The sequence below is a fragment of the Quercus robur genome, chromosome 4, assembly GCF_932294415.1.
Source record: "Quercus robur chromosome 4, dhQueRobu3.1, whole genome shotgun sequence".
Lineage (NCBI taxonomy): Eukaryota > Viridiplantae > Streptophyta > Magnoliopsida > Fagales > Fagaceae > Quercus > Quercus robur.
Window position 1 is genome coordinate 65,790,070 of NC_065537.1, and position 19,621 is coordinate 65,809,690.

General features: G+C 35.5%; 1 protein-coding gene across 1 annotated transcript; it reads right to left on the reverse strand.

Moving 5' to 3' along the window:
* Nucleotides 1-319: 319 nt before the first annotated feature.
* Nucleotides 320-18,418, reverse strand: LOC126723395 (3-hydroxyisobutyryl-CoA hydrolase 1-like). The gene is made up of 13 exons (XM_050426789.1): nt 18,039-18,418; nt 16,577-16,645; nt 15,922-15,985; nt 15,606-15,685; nt 15,386-15,469; nt 5,420-5,504; nt 4,434-4,519; nt 3,782-3,903; nt 3,303-3,363; nt 3,037-3,135; nt 963-1,064; nt 841-882; nt 320-717 (listed from the first exon to the last, which is right to left on the reverse strand). Exons 1-13 carry the CDS (start codon nt 18,039-18,041, stop codon nt 580-582), a joined length of 1,035 nt encoding a protein of 344 aa, XP_050282746.1. The 5' UTR covers nt 18,042-18,418; the 3' UTR covers nt 320-579.
* Between the last annotated feature and the right edge of the window lie 1,203 nt (nt 18,419-19,621).

Sequence of the window (19,621 nt, forward strand, 5' to 3'; positions counted from 1 at the left end):
CGGGTTGCAACTCAATTGCCATAAATGGAGTTTCTCATTTATTCCTGGTCTAACATCATTCTCATCCAGAAACTACAGAAATTTACTTGATGCTAAATCAAATGACTCCAAAGTTGAACTGATTAGCTATGTTGCAGAAACTTCAGAAGTGTTGACGAACATAAAGAAGTGAAAGCTGGAAATTTCTTATGGTTTGTTGAAAGCACAACCAGGGGCCAAGAATCTTATTCTAAAGAACCTCAGGGTCTGCTCAGACTGTCATTCTGCATTTAAACTTATTTCCAAGATTTACAAACGAAAAGTAAGAGTCAAGGGGTCATTTACATCATGTCAAAGATGGTTCCTTTTCTTGCAAAGATTACCAGAGAAAATAATTTGAAGCATACGCTGGAAATTTATGTTCTATATACTATAATTATAGCATCAGCTAAAATTGGCACCCTTTAACAAGGTTTGACTAATATCACAAAGACAATGAGAATATCATTGTGGTCATATATGTCTCCACACAATGTGTTGATATCCCTTTTATTATAATTTAAAAAGCGCAACAATTTCCCCATTTTTCACCTTCACGCATTAAAGCTTTGCAATGGCATATGCAGGCAAATTAGATCTCGCAGGGAGCTTTAGATCTTCCCAGCCTTCATCATCCATCATAGAGAAGTATGAGTCAACCATATTGTCACTAACAAGCTCCAATTTAGAGGGCTCCCACTGTGAGAGAAAGGAAGCCAAAAATGAAATAAGAAAAATAAACCAACAGAAATTTATAATTATGAAAATCATTGAGACTGAAAAATCTAAGTGGCAAAGATATAGAAAAAGATGCATGTCTACCTTTGGGCTCTTATCCTTATCCAATAGTATAGCTCTGAAGCCCTACAGTAAAAAGGGGAAGTCTTAAAATAATCGTCAAAAGAAGAAATTAGGAGAAGATAAATATTTGAGTAAGCTGAAACCTCAAAGGGATCCTTGCTGAGTTTTCCTTGCAGGAAATGACAAGCAATTCTATACTCACGAACAAGACATTGACCAACACCTTGGAGCCGTTCTTGTCTAATCTGTTTGCAAGAGGAGAATAAGCGTTAGAAAGTAAAAACAATCTCACAAGATTTAGACAAATTGGATGGCTTCTTAGTTTTGTCTTTAGTTATAAAGTTATTGAGGGAACCAAATATCATATTTCTATTATGGTGGTATCCATGCAAAAGAGGGGATCATATGTCAGATAACCAAGTCAAGCTTGGATCCCAAGTGACACACAATCCCCACATTCATCTTCATACCTCAAATGATATGCTTTCTTGCACATAGTGATAAAATTTTTTGTACTACTATTACAACTATGACTTCACACATATACAAAAAAATGGAAATTCACCATGCTTATAAAAAAATCTGTTCTATGCCCTTCATGAAAAAAGGAAGCCAGAAAAAACAAGGGCATTATTTATTTTTTATCAAGATAAAACTCATATTGGCCTTTGAAGCAAAAGAGAGAATAATGATAGCAGGACATTCTCTTTCTATGGATCCAACTTAATTTTCTATGCATTTTTGGATGCTCCTCCAAATTATACCACAATCACCTCTGCACAGTGGCTAAAAATGTTTAACTTGACTGTTCTCCAATGGCCATAGCACATCCTGATTCCCGATGGACCTGTACCAACCTACGTCACAATTCACAAGGACAGAGTAGCATGTGCTGGGTGCAGATGTGTATCTAGGCATCAGACCAATTTCATCCCCATTACTCAGAAATGAAGCCTTATCTTTTTTTTTTCTTTTTTTTAATTGATTGTTCTAGAGAGAAACGAAAACACCTGATTTATTTGATTATTCAATTCTGTTCATTCCTTAGGTTATTAAGAGGTAGTTACATGTTTAATGGCTGGACATTGAAAGCATAACACTTGCTGACAAGAGTCAATGTTGTGTTGGGTTACACATGTGAGTGAAGTCCCACATTGAATAAATATGAAAAGAATGAGTAGTTAATATAACATAATTGAGCACATACCCATTGTGCTTAAGCCTTTTGGGTTAAAGTGTGTCTCTGTATGTTATATTAATTACTTAAGGAAGCTCCCCAAGGTGTTTATTTCCCCAACAAGTGGTATCAGAGCCCATGATGATGTGCGGCAAAGGTGGTGAGGTGTTCATGGTCCCTACCCAACGGGGAAAGAAAAAGCCTAAACGGCCCACATACAAAGATCTTGGAGAAGAAAAAAAAAAGAGCCCAACAAATGAATATTTTCTAATGGTGCTAAATAATGGTGTGATGCAAGGTTCCCATGGACATGGACGTGTGCGGGGTTCCCATGGATGTGCGTGCGGGGTTGACACGTGGTTCCCATGGATGGCGTACGAGAGACTCATGGATGGTGCATTGATGAAGTAAAAAGCCCATTAGGTAAGGGGGAGTGAGTAGGACTTGTTCATGACCCACAAAGAAGTCTTGAAGCCTATAAAGAGGCAGACTCACACGTGAGGGGGAGATTTGTTGGGTAGTTAATATAACATAATTGAGCACATACCGATTAGGCTTAGGTCTTTTGGGTTAAAGTGTGTTCTATATGTTATATTAATTATTCAAGGAAACTCCCCAAGATGTTTATCTCCCCAACATGTTGCATCTGAAATAGGCACTTCAAACATTTTAGTGTCCAATAAAGAATAGATGCCACCATCTCTCCTTTTTGATAACTTTATTTAGGTTCTTGTTGCACTTATCATAAAATGCCTTGAAAAAGGACACTGTTTTCAGTTGTCAACCACTTTTACCAGTTTATAATCCTTGAAATTGAATTTCTAACCTTCAGAAACTGGAATAAATGATACTTCTGCTAAAGGAAAAAAAAGAAAAAAAAAGAGATTTCTATAGCCTCACATGATTAGAGCACATAACGAAAATCCTACAGAGCTAAATTTCAACAGAAGATGTCATGAATATCTTAACCACAAGTCAATCAGTCTTAAGCAGTTAAATGCTGTCTGGAATGGAAGTATTAAGGCTTGCTGCTCCCTTACCGATCTCAGAGAAATTTTAAGGCTTGTTGGTGACGCTCTCTTCAGTGACTGGATTGTTTCAGAGATCCAATCATCCTTCTCATTCAAGGCCTCTCTCTCCTAAAATTGCCAACACAAGATCATGGTCAGGTAAGTGGTAAACATGTAAACACCAAAAAGAAAAGAATATTACTCAAAGCACTAGCAAACTTTTCGAAGGCATCTGACAAAGAGGACAGCAAATTAATATTCTCATCATGGATAAAATTCAATATCATTGAACTTACAAGGGCAGATATAATTTCTTCCACTGTTCTTCGAGAAAAGCACCTATCAATGACCTTCAATCTGTAGCCAACGAAAAAAAAATAAGGATTTCAAGTTTATTGAGAAAGATTAAAAAAATACTTAAAAAATATATTTGAGGGTCTTGGACAACAGAAAGATAGGTTCGCATTTCAGAAAATGAAAACATTAGTTCTTTAATACAAAATCAACTCTGACAGAACCTTCTAGCACTCAATCTGTGAGTTGTACATTTATCACCGTATGTTAAGATGATACATCCAGCTAGCTAATAAACTAACAGAGCTTTTTCATATGTGCGTTCACTGAGAGAAGTTTATTTCATGATTGATTGTCCTTGACATCATAAGTATTAAAAATCCTTGGCATACGTAGAATACAGTTTAATGAATAAAAACTGTAGAGGCCATTTAATTAGAACAAGAAGTATAATCTTTATAATTATGAATGCAAAAATAACCTGTGATATGCACTTTGCTCTTTCATATAAGGTTGCTTTGAGTACTCATTAATAACTGCGGAGATTATGGCTGGATCACTTGAATCTACCTTGCACAGTGCTTCTTCCAAAAAAGACAATCTCTGGCCAACAATTAAAAACACATAAGGCATTCAAATGGCAATGTATTACAAAATTAAAAATAAAAATTTTGGCAGATAAACATAATGGTGATGACTACACATGCATAGCATTTCATCTTAATGGCATGAGGATAAATATTGTAGAAAATAATTCGTAAATAGAAAGTATATCCTAGACTTGACCCCAGGGGTTGGTCTAATGATCTAAATTGTACTATTGAACTACATAAGTATTTCCTCCTTTCAATTTCTGTTTTTACCATAATTTCCCTCTTTCTTCAAATCAAATGACCTATGTATCCTCCTCCCGTCCACTCCACTACTTTGCCTTTCAGTTTAAACCAAGTAGGGAATGGAAAAAACAAGTCTTTGGAAAAATATACAATAATTCATAATGTGCACTAAAACCATGCTGATGCATGTTACTGCTTCCAACTATTCATCAACCACACAAGATGCATCTTTTTCCTTCATTAGAATTTTGAGTGCTATGCCTAAAATCAAATAATTAAAATAGAATGAAATACTACCTCTGAGGGGACAAAGTGAGTTGCAAGCCCACATACAAGCATTTCAGCACCATCCAACCTAGTGCCTGTAAGACCAAGATATTCTCCTGCCAAAGGTTTAAAATTATAACGAGTAGAAGATGGGAAATGGGAGGGGAGTTATCAAAAAAGACCATTATAATAACAAAACAATGCAAAAAATGAGAAGACCACTTCAGAACACTTTTAAGCTTTGGTACAAAGAAACATAGAATTGTTATAATTCCAAATTTTATGTAATAAATAAATCTAAAAATATGAACAAATAAAAAAAAAAAACAAAACAATATAGTAAGAAATAAATGTGGTGTAGAACAGACAGTAGAGATTTTCTTTGAGCAGAGAGACGACCATATGTTAGTGCAAGAGAAATTCAAGAAATACAAAAGCACTAGTAGAAATCATTGGTGACAGCGACAGAATTGCCAGTCAAAATACCTAGTAATCTGTTCATAATTGCTGAAGAATTAATAAAACTTAAGTTTTCTAGTAGATTAATTGCATGGTACAAAGAACCAACACCCATTATGGTTTGTTTTCTGTCGAACCATGGTTCATTGTAAGATTTGGTTTATTCTTAACTACTTCGGTAACCAGTTTTTTTTTTTTTTTTTTTTGCGTGCGCACGCGCTAGGAATTGATAGCTTGAGCTTTACAAATTGACACCTTAATCCCAATGACTCTCCCAACCTACAGATTATGCACCTCTATCGGTCACATGTCCCATATCATGATAGCAAGCACATATAATACTCTCACCAATACTGCTAGTTTGCAATAGTATCAATCAGTCATATACATTAAAACCTAAAAATAGGAATTGAACTACTCAAGAAAATTTAAGTGCTAAAGAAATATACCATCCAAACTCCTACAAACTACAAAAGAAAATGAACTTCACCCCCTTTCTAGGAAAGATTTGGAATCCAAAGAGTTACTATATAGGTCAATGATGTAATTGCCATTACCAAAGAATCCAGGGAGTCTTGACAAGAAATAAGAGGCACCCACATCTGGGAAGATTCCCAAAGCTGTTTCTGGCATTGCAAAGACCTGCGAAAAGTCCACTATCAATATGCAAGTTATCCAAGAAACCTAGATCTACAGTTTTTTTTTTTTTTTTTAAATGAGTGCAACACTAGGACTTCCCATCCTTGGAGGTCACTTGCTTAGTACTAATATTGCCCAGCACACTTGTTTTGGAGTTTTGATGTGATTTTATACTTCAGTGCTGTTATGATCAAACTCAAAAAAAACTAGAACTACTAAATTAAAACAATTCTGCTAAAAAACAAAGAAAAAAAAAGGAGAGCAGTTCAATCCTTCTTTTTATATGTAAATACATGTCATGTATCCATATGGAACCAAAATTACATACCACTTTAAGACAAATGAATAAAATAGCATTGAAGAAGAAAAGGGGAAAGAAAAACAGAATCAATTGGTCATTCCATTGAAAATTAAATACAACTCATGTATCCATATGGAACACATGGCACCATAATTGCCAATACATTTAAAATTCTCATCTGCAAAACGAGAAGAAATTCTAATTGCCACCACCGAAGGAAAGGCAAAGTCATTTAAGGACCATTTGAACTTGAGCATCATCTAGCAACTTCTCGCACATAAATATGGTATAGAATAGCTAGCCCCAAGTGCCTGGAGTTGCATTAGGACACTGCAATTTAGTGTACACAGGCCAAAGAGGAGCGACCTAAAACCAAATTTAAGAACCTTTGAAGGAGTTCAAAACACAAGTGATGATAGTGGACAGCATCAGCATTTTTTGCTTGATCAGGTTTAACAATACAATTCTTCTTCTTCTTCTTTTCTTATTGATACAAGAAGCATTAAGATTATTTTAGGACCCAAAAAAGAAAAATAAGAAGTGTTGTAATAAATTAAGTTTTGCATCTTTTATCATTTTTATTTGAACTCAAAATGTCTCCATTAGAAACATTAAGAGGTGCCAATTGAACTAAAAGGTTCTTAGCCAAATTTAGCAACTATTGTACCTGCAACTATACATATTAATTAAAGAAGAACATTTGCAACAATTAAAATAAAAGGGGTGGGGGAGAGAGTAGTGAACCATGAGATAAACAACCATATTCTGATAGGCCAAAAATGAATTGACCCCTTGTGATGAATTAATTGATTAATTAGCCAAATTTATTTATTAATCAAATTAACATGCAAATATGTGGTAACACAAACAAATCAATAATAAACTAAAGTATGCAGCGGAAAATAAATTGACACGGTGATTTATTTACGAATGGGGAAAATGTACACGACAAAAACCCCACCGGGTGATTTTAAGGTCATCACTTCCTAGAATTCACTATTATCACAACAAGCGGTTACAAGTAAAGGAATCTATGTACCTTATACTAACCTACAATTGAATCCTTATCCCAATACCCAATTGAACTTATTCTGTAGTGACAATCTCTCCTTGTAATGCATAGCTCCTAGTACGTGACTAACTAATTGCACGAATCCCAGTACGTGACTTCAATCACCAACTAGAGAAGGTTGTTGGCTGCAAAGTTCTTCAGTTCATTATACGATAAAGATTAGCTCTTTAGTCACAAAACCCTACGGTGCACAAACATAGCAGCTTCTTCACAAGAAAGATGAACTAGGGCAAATTCTATCTTCAGTTACAATTTGCTTAAACAAACTTTGCTCAATACTTGTACAACTTGTGTCACCTTTGACGGCCTTCAAAATAATCCTTTTATATGTCTAGGGTTATGAGAAAGGAAAGCCTAAACATACAATCACAGATTGGAGTCAAAACAGAATTGAAACTCTATTTTTCATAAACCTCAACAGATACCTATCTGTCGAGCTGCTGTCAAGCCACAGGTTAGAATAGCTCTTCAAGACTCGATATATGGCTAACTGTTGAGCTAGTTGTCGAGTTTTAATGAACAGCATTTTTTGCACTTGAATCTTGGATAGACTTGCATGGATTTAACACTTGAGCTTGAAACGAGGTTTCTTGAAGTATTAAATGCATTCTAAATCTACCCAAATACAAGTAAAGTGTATCTTGTCAAAGGATTAGCCAATTACATAAAATAGTGACATATGTTCCTAACAAGTGAATCACATATGTTCTAACAATCTCCCTCTTTGGCAATCTGTGATAAAACCACAACAAACAAATGAACATATGAGAGAAGTCATAAATCACTTAACTCATATTCACTTGTTGAATACAATAAAATCTATCCTAACACAAACTCTTAAAAAATTTTGCAAGAAGAGAGTCTATGGCAAGAAAGACTTTGACAACTTGTATTTCTGGAATACTTTAAACAAAACTCATCATGGCATCTTAGTGTGAAACAGAAATAATAGATTGCATACAAGATATAAGAAACATTTGTATAAAGAAAGAAACGAAACAACACATGGTAAGGGTAGGTGAAAAGAAAACATACATCAATATAAAAGGAATATAAGTACAATGTATGTCAAAATGGTCACAAGGCCACAATATACAAGATATGATGTATCTGAAATAGAAACAAAAGAAAAAAATACATCAAGTCCTCATTACATCCCTCAATGTGCACATCCCCCTAACAAAAATCTCCTATGCTAACCCTCCCCCTAACAATGACTACTCTCAGAACCAAAACTACTTCCCTTTTTTGTCATAAGTGACAAAGGGTAAGAGTGTTAAGTAGACATCTCGTCAGAACTGGAAGAGCTAGCATCTCCATCATCATCATCATCATCATCATTGTCATAGGAGTCATCATCGTCCACAGATGCCTCGGGTGCCATGGGAGGAGGAGAGGGAGACTCTACAAAGCCACCAAGGTGAGCCTGCCATCTAGTAATACAGCCAACACGGGTGTTCACTTGATACAACTTAATAGAGAATGTATCAAGGCAAGCATCCATGTGCTAAAGTTGCGCCATGATTGCATCCAAAGTCACACTGCCCGCAGAAGTAGAGGGAGTGAAAGTGGATGGAGCTGAAGGAGTGAGAGGAGTTGTCAGACCGAACTGCCTTAAATGAAACTGCACCTCACTCCGTTTAACAATAACGGCGTCAATGGCACACATAACGTGAAAGTGGTCGAAAACAAGAAATGGAACGAAAAAATGGCGTAAGATCCTCGTGATAGCTAAAGGGAAGATGAGCTTATCATGGGTCGCCGTATCCCTGTAGTGAGATGCTCTAACAAAGAAAGCAAAAATCGAGCATAGGACTCGATAATAGAGTTATAATGAGAAAGAGGATAAAGAACAAAAGTCATAACCATGTTCATGAATCTAGGACCTTTAGCAAAAGTCGAACATGGAGTAAACTAATGATCACCCCAATCAGTGGGACACTCATAAAAAGGAGAAATCATCTTGTCTTTGGACACAGTCCTCAAATGCTCACAACTAGGGTAGTCAATTAGATGCTCTACCCTCAGGACATGGAGCATCTCGGATATAATTTCCGGTGAGACCACTATGTGCGTACCTCGAATGCAAGTAATGAAGAGAGGTACTGAAGAATCAAGTCCATACATGTTGGAGTAAAACTCCTAGATCAACACAAATGGACAAGCGACCGAGACGTCACACAGTGACTCCTAACCCCGACTGTGAAAGATAGTGGGTAGGTTAGTGTCAGAGAAGTTCGACAAAATGCTCGGTGTTCCGAATGAATGCCTCGTCTAGAGAAGTTCACCAGGAAGTCCTTTCGGGCTTGCTCATCACGAAACCGAACAGAAGAGGGGGTGGGATCAGAAGAAGAAGATGCCTCGAAACAAAGAGGGTTCTAAGACGAAGCAGACTTACATTTCGGTGCCATAACAACACTAATGTAAACTAGAAAGTGAGGGGAAAGAAAGAAACACTCAAAAAAGTCCCAAAAACAGTTCAAATATACAAAAATATATTGAATGTAAAGGACGTATGCATAAAAATGCATGAACATGTGACATGCAAAGATAATTGCATCATGGGCTTAGCCCAATCCAAACCTACTTGCACATAAGTAGTTTAACATATATAACACACATCTAAATGCAAGAAAATATGGTTATAATACACAAGGGATGCAATGCATGAAGATTTTAAAGCATTTTCACAAAAACCAACCCAAAAATTTCACAATAACTTCATCAATTTTGAAAAACCCCAAAAAATTTTCAAAAACCCAAAAATCTAGGTCTAATGCATGAAATGCATGAAGAGTGAAGGATTTAGACACTTACCAAGTAATGAGAAACTTGATTAAGGCCGAAAATCAATGTAGGATGAAGTTTGGAGTGAGAGAGGGAAGTTTGAGAGGTGAAAAGACACGGACAGATCGAGAGAGATCGATCGAAATGAAATCCGAATCGCGCTGAACCTTTATATAGAATTTTAGTAAATCTCGACAGATAGAGGTGTCGAGCTTTAAAAGCTTTGACATATGCAGCTATCGAGAAGGTGTCCAGAGGTGTCCACAGCAAAAACAGCTTAATGGATTGAAGAGCTATCGAGGGGACAGGAATTTTCTCAATCGATCCACCTAACTATCGAAAGGTGTTGAGATTGCGATAAAAAGCAACTGAAGAGCTCGATAGATAAGCCAGGTATCGAGAGGTATCGAGGAGGTGTCGAGATGGCTTAAAAACATTTTTTCAAGAAGAGAAAAACACAGATATGAATGCAATCAAACATGCAACTCAACCAATGATCCAAACAGCATTTTGAACACTTAAAATCATCTTTCAACCAAAAAATTTTAGCACATAGATCCCAAAAACACACACACACACACACACAAAATAAGTCTAACCAATTTTATATTTCAAAAACAAGTCAGACAGTTTAGTGAACATACATTAACACATGTAAACCTTGTGATGGTCAAATTACATTGTACCTGCATATGTATCAAGAGTAGTAAAGAATATTGCGTGTTGTGTGTGAAAAACATGGCAAGATTGCATAAGTGTATACATGTTATGACAATTTGAGATATAAGAAAATCACTTTAACTCACACACAATCATAACTGTTTGATGGGGACTATCACCTTTGAGGTATATCCTATAACTTCCACACCTCCTAGAATACACGCTTGTAATCATATTTAAAGCATTTCATTCTTTTTTCTTTTTATTTTCTTTGCATATTTGTCTTTTTGAGCATATCATGCATGGGCATATAAGAGAGAGAAAAGAAATACCCAATTATGTTAAGCATTTGACATTCCACTTTTGCTATGCTGAAGCATACAAATGTCATTTCATGATTGGTAGGCAACAGTGGTGAAATTGTTATTTATGTATTTCTCTTAGGATTTTCTAGCCCATTCCATCAAAAAGAGTGATACGAGTGTTAAGTGATAGGCCAAGAATGTATTGACCCATTGTGATAAATTAATCAATTAATTAGCCAAGTTAATTAATTAGATTCAATTACATGCAATGAGCGTGGTAGCACAAGAAATTAAATTTGACACGGGTGATTTGTTTATGAATGGAGAAAACTATTGAGGCAAAATCCCACCTGGTGATTTTAAGGCCACCATTCACGAGAATCCACTATTATCAAAACAAGCGGTTACAAATAAAGAAATCCCAATACCTTATACCAACCTACAGTTGAACCCTTACTTCAATACCCAATTAGACTTTTTTTATAGGGACAATCTCTCCTTTTGAAACACGGCTCCTAGTACGTGACTAACAAATCTGATTCGCGGATCCCAATACGCGGCTCACTCCTTTGCACGAATTCAAGTACGTGACTAACTCCACAACAACCCTTTAATTGTTGTAGTTGATTTGCAGCAACTTCACATAAAAATACCAATAAGATCTTCAATGTTGGTGCAAGAGACTTTGCTTAGTTACAGAACCCAACTCAAAGGCGTACAAAAAACGCAGCAAAAACTCTTTCTTCTATAGAAGGAGGCTAGGGTTTCAAAAAGAAAACCTTATAAAGCTTTCTAGGGTTAAGTTTTTCTTTTTTCAGCTCCTTTAAATAGGAGCTTAATGGACTCTCCTATTCCAAATAGGTTTACACAAACCTTGGGTTTTCCTAGTTCTATAAGGATTATATAAAACCCATAAACAAATAGCCTTTTAGAATAAAAACATTGCTAGCTATAATCTGAATCCCGTAAGCTCGATAGATCGAGACATCTGTCAAGCTTTAATGAATCTCGATAAATCGAGCTTCTGTAGAGGAGGTATAGAGACTTGCAGATTGCACTTTTCTTGAGCAGTTCTTGAGTAATCTTCATGTCTTCAATTTAACCACTTGTAATGATCATCTTGAACCTTCTTAGATTTACCCAAATACAAGTAAAATGCGTTTTGTCAAAGGATATGTCAATTACATAAAAATATGTCCTTAACATTAAGTACAAGAGATTACTTAATCTTACCCATTACAAACAAGAGCCACAAGCTCACTTACTTAGTTTTGCATAGAGATGCTCATCTAAGTTACAAAAGATACAAAGTTTAGAAAATTTTGCTCCAATAACCATCCAAAGTACACAAGTACTACAAAAAATATACACTGTTTTTTAATTTTTCTGATTTTTCAATTTTTTATTTTATTTTTATATGAAAAACAAAATAAATAAAACTGAAAACAAACAAAAACATGTTAAACAAAGCAAAGCCTAAAAACTAGACTAACTCAAAACAATAAAGCAAAACACTCAAGTAATGCAAATAAAAACAAGAAAGGGAGAGAGAGAGAGAGAAGAAGTGACAGAATCACTTGGAACCCTTTTCTTTCCACACCTTAGAATAACCTTTACGTCTAGCAAATCCTTGAACCGGAGGTGAGGAGGAAGAATTGAAACCATTCAAGTTCGAAAGGAATATGAGAGCTTTAAAAAGATCTCCAAGAGGAGCAAAAAAGGATGGAAACTAATTCTAGTTTTCCAATGCGATCATGCCGTTGCTCTGTTGAGTGGCTAACCACTTATAACAATTAGGTCGAGTATAACCGGCTGCTTCACAGTGATGACAGAGATGCTGCTTCTTCTATTTAGACTTTTTAGAGTTAGCCTTCTTAGCCTTAGGGTTTTTAGTCTCATTCTTAGCAAGTTCAAGGGGTGCTCCTAAGATAGACTTACCCTTATCTATGTTCTCACTAGCTAATTCATTTTTAACATCATTGTTCTCTGTTTCAACATTATTAGCAGAAGGAACAAAAATAGTAGTACTAGCAGAAGCAATACTAAGAGAAGAGAAATCATATATTAAACCTGTTCAATCAGAAGCAGATTTCTTAAGACTAAGCATCTCATTAAGCTTTGCACTTGGAGTCCTCTCCAATTGAGCTCTGAGTTGGAACAATTCTGCCTCAAGCTTTTTGATCTTCTCAGCCATGAAGTTATTCTCAAACCTCGGTGCTCCAATAGTCTGATTGACTTCATTAAACTTTGTGGAAAGCTCTTCATGGTTAAGCTCCACATCACTAAGCTTCTTGGTGGTCAACCTATATAACTTCTCATGCTTTTCTGAGACCTTATATAACTTTGCATAGGCTGTGTGGATGTCATTTTGTTCATCCATCTTCTCAAACTTAGACTCTACCAATTCCTCTTCTTCATCCATATCTTCAACAATCCCCTCAATAGGATTGACAATGGCAGTGAAGGTATTCAGGATTTCATCACCCTTATTGTCGGAATCATCCTTAGGCTAGGTGTCACTTAATGTAGCAGCAAATGCCTTGCTCTTCCCAATGGTCTTTAAATATGTGGGGCACTCCTATTTCATACGTCCAAAGCCTTGCCACCCAAAGCACTTTGGTCTTGAGGGAATAGTGTATTGACCACTATCCCTAGCATCTTTCTTCCCTTTGTCTTGGCTCTTGAACTGTAAAGAATTGGATTGCCTACGGTTCTTCTTGAAGCCCTTTCCATTTGCATTCTTCATAAACTTCTTGAATTTCCTGGTGATATAGGACGTCATTTTAGAATCTTCATCGTCTGAAGACTCATCCATGTCACTAATCTTAACCTTTAATGCCATGCTATTGCTCTTACCCGATTTACCAATTCTTGTTAAACCTAACTCATAGGTCTGCAAATTACCAACTAGCTCTGTTTAAGGAATCTTGTCAATGTCCTTTGATTCTTCTATTATAGTAATCTTGGCATGAAATCTCTCAGGTAGAAATCTGAGCACCTTTCTCACAATCTTGGGTTCAAGAATAGTTTCCCCAAGATTGAAGGCTGAGTTCACTATGTCCTTGAGCTTGGCATAGAACTCATCAAATGACTCATCCTCCTCCATCTTGATATCTTCAAAGCTTATAGTGAGCTTCTGAAGTTTTGAATCCTTGACAGCCTTGGTTTCCTCATAGGTTGTCTGGAGAATGGTCCATATTTCCTTAGCAATTTCAGTGGAGGATATCTTCTTGAATTCCTCATTAATGACTACACTAAACAAAGCATTCAATGCCTTACTGTTGAAGTTAGTCGCATGGATCTTGGCATCATCCCAATTGGCGGGCACTTCCTTTGGCTTAGTCCAACCTATCTCCATAGCCTGCCACACTTTCTCATCTACAGACTACAAGAAAACTCTCATGCGCACTTTCTAGTATGCATATTTAGTGCCATCAAATAAAGGACGTATAATAAGAGACTGTCCTCTATCCCTGATAAACAGGGGTCAATGGATTACACAGCAAAGATTAACCTTAATTAGAGTGTGCCCGCTCTGATACCATTTGATAGGCCAAAAACGAATTGACCAATTGTGATGAATTAATTAATTAATTAGCCAAGTTTATTAATTAATCAAATTAACATGCAAATGCAAGGTAGCACAAACAAATCACCAATAAACTAAAGTACGTAGTGGAAAATAAATTGACACGGTGATTTGTTTACAAATGGGGAAAACCTATACGGTAAAAACTTCATCGGGTGATTTTAAGGTTACCACTCCCTGGAATCCACTATTATCACAACAAGCGGTTACAAGTAAAGAAATCCCAGTATTTTATACCAACCTACAGTTGAACCCTTACCCCAATACCTAATTGGACTTGTTTTATAGTGACGATTTCTCCTTGTAATGCACGGCTCCTAGTACGTGACTAACCAATTGCGCGGATCCCAGCACATGACTTCAATCACCAACTAGAGAAGGTTGTTGGCTGCAAAGTTCTTCAGTTCATCATATGATGAGATCGAGAAACTCCTTGGTCACAAAACCCTACGGTGTATAAACACAACAGCTTCTTCACAAGAAAGATGAATTAGGGCAAATTCTGTCTCTGGTCACAATTTACTTGAACAAGTTTTGCTCAACACTTATGCAACTTGTGTCACCTTTGATGGCCCTTGAAATAATCCTTTTATATGTCTAAGGTTGTGAGAAAAAAAAAAAAAAAAAAAAAAAAAAAAAAAAAAACTCAAACATACAATCACGGATTGGAGTCAAAACAGAACTGAAACTTTGTTTTTTATAAACCTCGACAGATGCCTATCTGTTGAGCTGCTATCAAGCCACGGGCTAGAACAGCTCTTCAAGGCTCGACCAATGGCTAGCTGTCAAGTTTTAATGAACAACACTTTTTGCACTTGAATGTTAGACAGATTTGCATGGTTTTAACACTTGAACTTGAAATAAGGTTTCTTGAAGTATTAAAAACACCTTAGATCTACCAAAATACAAGTAAAATTCATTTTGTCAAAGGATTAGCTAATTACATAAAATAATGATATATGTTTCAAACAAGTGAATCACATATGTCCTAACATATTCAATTCCTTGCTTTCGACATTCAAACTGACCATCATCAATTGAATGGGATAAAATAAGGGAAATACGTTACTGCTCTATAAAATCTCAGTGAAGTGTGTAATACATAATCACCTACTAGGAGAAAGTAAAATTCTGTATGACTTAAAACTGGAAATAAAGAGAGATAAATACCGAATTTTCTGTTGCAACCCGGAATCTGCCATGTATTGAAGCTCCCGCCCCACCTCCCATGACAATTCCATTAAGGATTGAAACCTTCAACAATATTTGCATGCTAATAGTAAGAAAGAATATATCCATGAAACTAACTTGACCAAGAATGCCTCCACAGTCAAAAGTCAATATAAACAAAAGATAATGAAAATTTGCAATTCATGGTGAACAAGGTCACCTGGGGTTTACGATATGTTGCCAAAATGTAATTTAAGGTGAACTGCAACCCACACAATTTTGCACCTATTCTCCAGGTACCTAATACATAAAAATATTGGGGGGACGGGGGGAAGTATTACAGGATTAGCATTGATGTCCTTTGCTTCTTAAAAAATAAATTCTTGAAATTCGCATAATTGAGCATCTTGTAAAGAAGAGATGACTGAAAGACTCCACATTAGCAGTTGAATCTTATCTGTGGTGGTAGGTCATGAATAATCTAGATGTTGAGGACCAGTGAGGGTGGTCCAATGAGTAATAAAAAGAGCCTATACCTTCATTAATATCCCGAATCACTGCTGCAAGATCACCTCCAGCACAAAATGCTCGTCCCTTTCCCTAAAAAAATGACCACAGAGGACATGCAATCAGTTTGCATTCTCTGCAAGGCTGAAACAATCGAAAACGTCCCAAATTCTTTACTTATAAACTTTAGTTAAACAAATTAAAATGCCCATCTATCATATATGCACAAAAAATTGTCTTAAGACTCCTGCATATGAACAACCTTTACCAGCTATACTAAGTAAATTTACAATTATATATATATAAAGGAAATTTACAACTAATCAACCTTAAGAAGGTTGCTTTTTTTAGAGGATTAAAGAAGATAATATGTTTTATTTAGCCAAAATAAAATGACATCAACACTCACCACAAAGCTGGCTTAGTAATTAGAACCAACAGAAATAAGTTAAGTAAGGGTTAATTTTAAAACAAAATCCTTACAAAATGCATAACAAAACAACAAGCACAATGAGTTATTAGAGCTACCTGAATTAACAAAATTAAATGTAATATGCACCCCAAATATACATTTGTGAGGATCAGCCAAAATAAAGTGTCAGAAAGATGCGACTTTCTTTCTGATTTATTTCCAATGCAATTTGTAGGTAAGACATGAAGATTGTCTCTTAAGAATGGACATACCTTGACAATTACCAACTTCACATTAGAATCCTCCTCATATGCAATGAAAAGTTCCAATAGCCGAGAAATCTAAAATTTTGCATTAAACACAAGTTCAGGATAAAATGTAATAGCAAATTGGTTACCTCATTTGCACTATCACAAGTATTGCAGTATTTAAATAAGTATGAATAATATTATCTTACACAAAGCAGACTATCATGACCTTTAAATGAAATGCAAGAAACAACATAACAAGATCTGCATATGGCAAAAACCTCCCCAAGTAAAATTGTGGTTAATATTACAAAAAGTAACAAAAGGGCATGTATATTTAAAAGAAACAAAGAAACAGAAATAGGATATCATCCATATTTCAGAAATTATACTCAATAGATTATTGAGTCCATCCATTTTGAAACAAGGAAACAACATCACATATAGCAGACATAGCTTTGTACCCTGCCATCATATCTCATTTATTTATTTACTTTTGTTGATAATCAAGTGAATATTTTTAATCAACAAGCTGGAAAACCTGCCATGGCTGCAATAGAACAAACGAGTCCCATCAACAACTAGATAACAGTATCTAAGTACACAACCAAGATTGACTACCCAGATATGCAGGTCAGGGACAAAGTCCCAGCAACAAACAAATCATAATACAAGATAATGCAAAGATAAACTACCACATATCCACTTGGAAAATCATCAGGAGAAAAATCTGCAACAGCTGGAGAGTTGTACAGAGATCAAACTCTAGGCTTAAACACAACATTTGAGATACTCCATTTGGTGCAGGATTTTTTGTTCATACTAGAGTTGGGATATACACCTTTACTTTCAATTTTAATCTTCACCTGATTCTTTATGACTCCTAAGGTTTGTTCCTCAGTTCTCACAGTGCCCTAGTGCTTAATAGAATTTCTTTGAGCCCAAACATGTTATATACTAGCACTGAAGCCTAACCTACAACAATCTGCCCTTAAGCCTTTGAGCTGGCAGCATATATCATACACTATTCTATGCCCAAAGTTTTGATAGAGAGGGCCATTTGGGTGCCAATTATTAGACCACATGTAAATGTTAGAACCATCCCCCACCGTGAACTTGATTAATGGTGAGCAGAAAATAATATCTCTGAAAATGGTGAATCAAAGTTTCTCTTAAAGTTCCTTCTTGTCAGTATTCTTTTATGTTTCATGTCTAAACATGTTTTCTTAACGGAGAAGGATGCTGTGGGTTATGGAAGTCTAATGAAAATGACTTTAAGTGAGTAAAGTATAACTTTCTAAACCGTGGGTATACAACATTAAAACGGCCTAAACTACAAATAAGTAAAGTGAAATTGATAATTTAAATGATATAGACAATGTTTCAAGGCCAAATTAAGCATTTGATACCATAACGTGGTAGTATAATATAAAAAAGAATGCAAGAAAACACATCAAAAGTATTCAATAAGTTAGGTGTGATATACCATTTGAAATGAAAGGGCATTCAATTGCTTAGGTCTATTCAGTGTTAATATTCTTGCAGACAACTTCTCTTCAACCCGAATCTGTTAAACAAGAAAGGAATATATATAAGTAACTAAAAGCACAACTAAACACAACGCACTTCACGACATCTCCATTGCCGCATGAATTGACCACGATCTTCTTAGTTCTTCTGCTAATGATAATTCCTGTTGTTATTGCAAATTTTAAGGTAATTTACTCATACATTCAAATAGTCTGTTTTGGAATTACTTATTTTCAGTAGCTTATTTGCATTATATTTATTAAAAGATATAATTTTGGTAATTTTTATATTGAATGTGATACAAAAAATACTACCGTTTGTTTCGATGGAAAATTTTGTGCAAAAATTTTTTTCCATATTTTCCAGTTTTTAATAGTATCATAAAAAATAAGTTAAAAGAAAACTACCTCTAGTTAACGTAAAAATTAAGCCTTATTTTCTACTAATTTTTTTTTTCGAAAACTATCCTATCTTATAGTAAACTAAATAAGAGAAGTTAAAAGATTGTTTCTCAATTTATTTAAGATTATTACTAAACCTAGTAAAATGAAATAGTTTTATAGAAAACATATTTTGGAAAATAACTTATTTTTTAGAAAATATTATTGTCGAAACAAACAAATTTGCACACTTGTATTCATATTAGATCTTTTTACTATAAATCAAGCAACTTCACCCCAATTAAAAATTAAATTATTTAAAAGTACATCATACTATTTCATGAATTCATTAAAAAAAATTATAAAAAACCAATGCAACCATACTATCCTTGGATTTATTTTATTTATTATTTTTTTTAAAGAAAAATTATCATGTATTATAATATATATATATGTGTGTGTGTGTGTGCGCGCGCACTCGACACTTAGGGATGTTCCAAAGAACGGTGAACCTGACGAGACCAGATCCAGTGCTTTGATGATCGGTGGTGGGTCAAAGCCTTCAAAACCCGATATGGATGGGTTGAGTCTCAGTTTCTCTCCTTCAAAACCCAAGGAAACTAACCCAACCGATATCCTAAGCAACCTCATACTATAGAGATTTCCATAGGATCCAGTGATATTTTGGCTAATTTGGTGAGATATCTCACTACATTTGGTGAGATCTCATTGAATCTAGTGAGTTTCCACTAGATTTGGCAAGATTTTACCGAATTTTTGCTAGTTTTCAAAGGAATCTCAATTGTCAGCGCCTCTATTGGTTTTGTGGAAGACCGACTCAATTTGACTCGCTAATGTTATTGGTTGGTGGCAGGTCTTTCATTCTGCCACCTATCATAATCAAGTCGAGTTCGAAGGAGCTCAAAAACCCAGCCCGTACAGACCCATGAACAGCCCTAGTGCCAACTCTAGTAAAAAAAAAGAAAAAGAAAAAGAAATGACAACTAAAACTCTGTTTGGCTATCAAGAAAGTGTGAAACCATATAATAGATAAGATTGATAGGTGAAGCAAGACTCCGGCTGGGGAGACGACCTGGTGGTCTTCGGGTTTAGTAGAATTGAGTGGATCCATGCTTCTTTTTCTCGCTCTCTGCTAGTG

Bases quoted from the DNA above. Each gene is read 5' to 3' on its own strand.
- LOC126723395 (XM_050426789.1), bottom strand. The intron at 4,520-5,419 runs GTAATGGCAATT...AACCTTTGGCAG, and splicing joins AAGACTCCCTGGATTCTTTG to GAGAATATCTTGGTCTTACA. The intron at 3,136-3,302 runs GTAAGTTCAATG...TGGCAATTTTAG, and splicing joins AAGAAATTATATCTGCCCTT to GAGAGAGAGGCCTTGAATGA.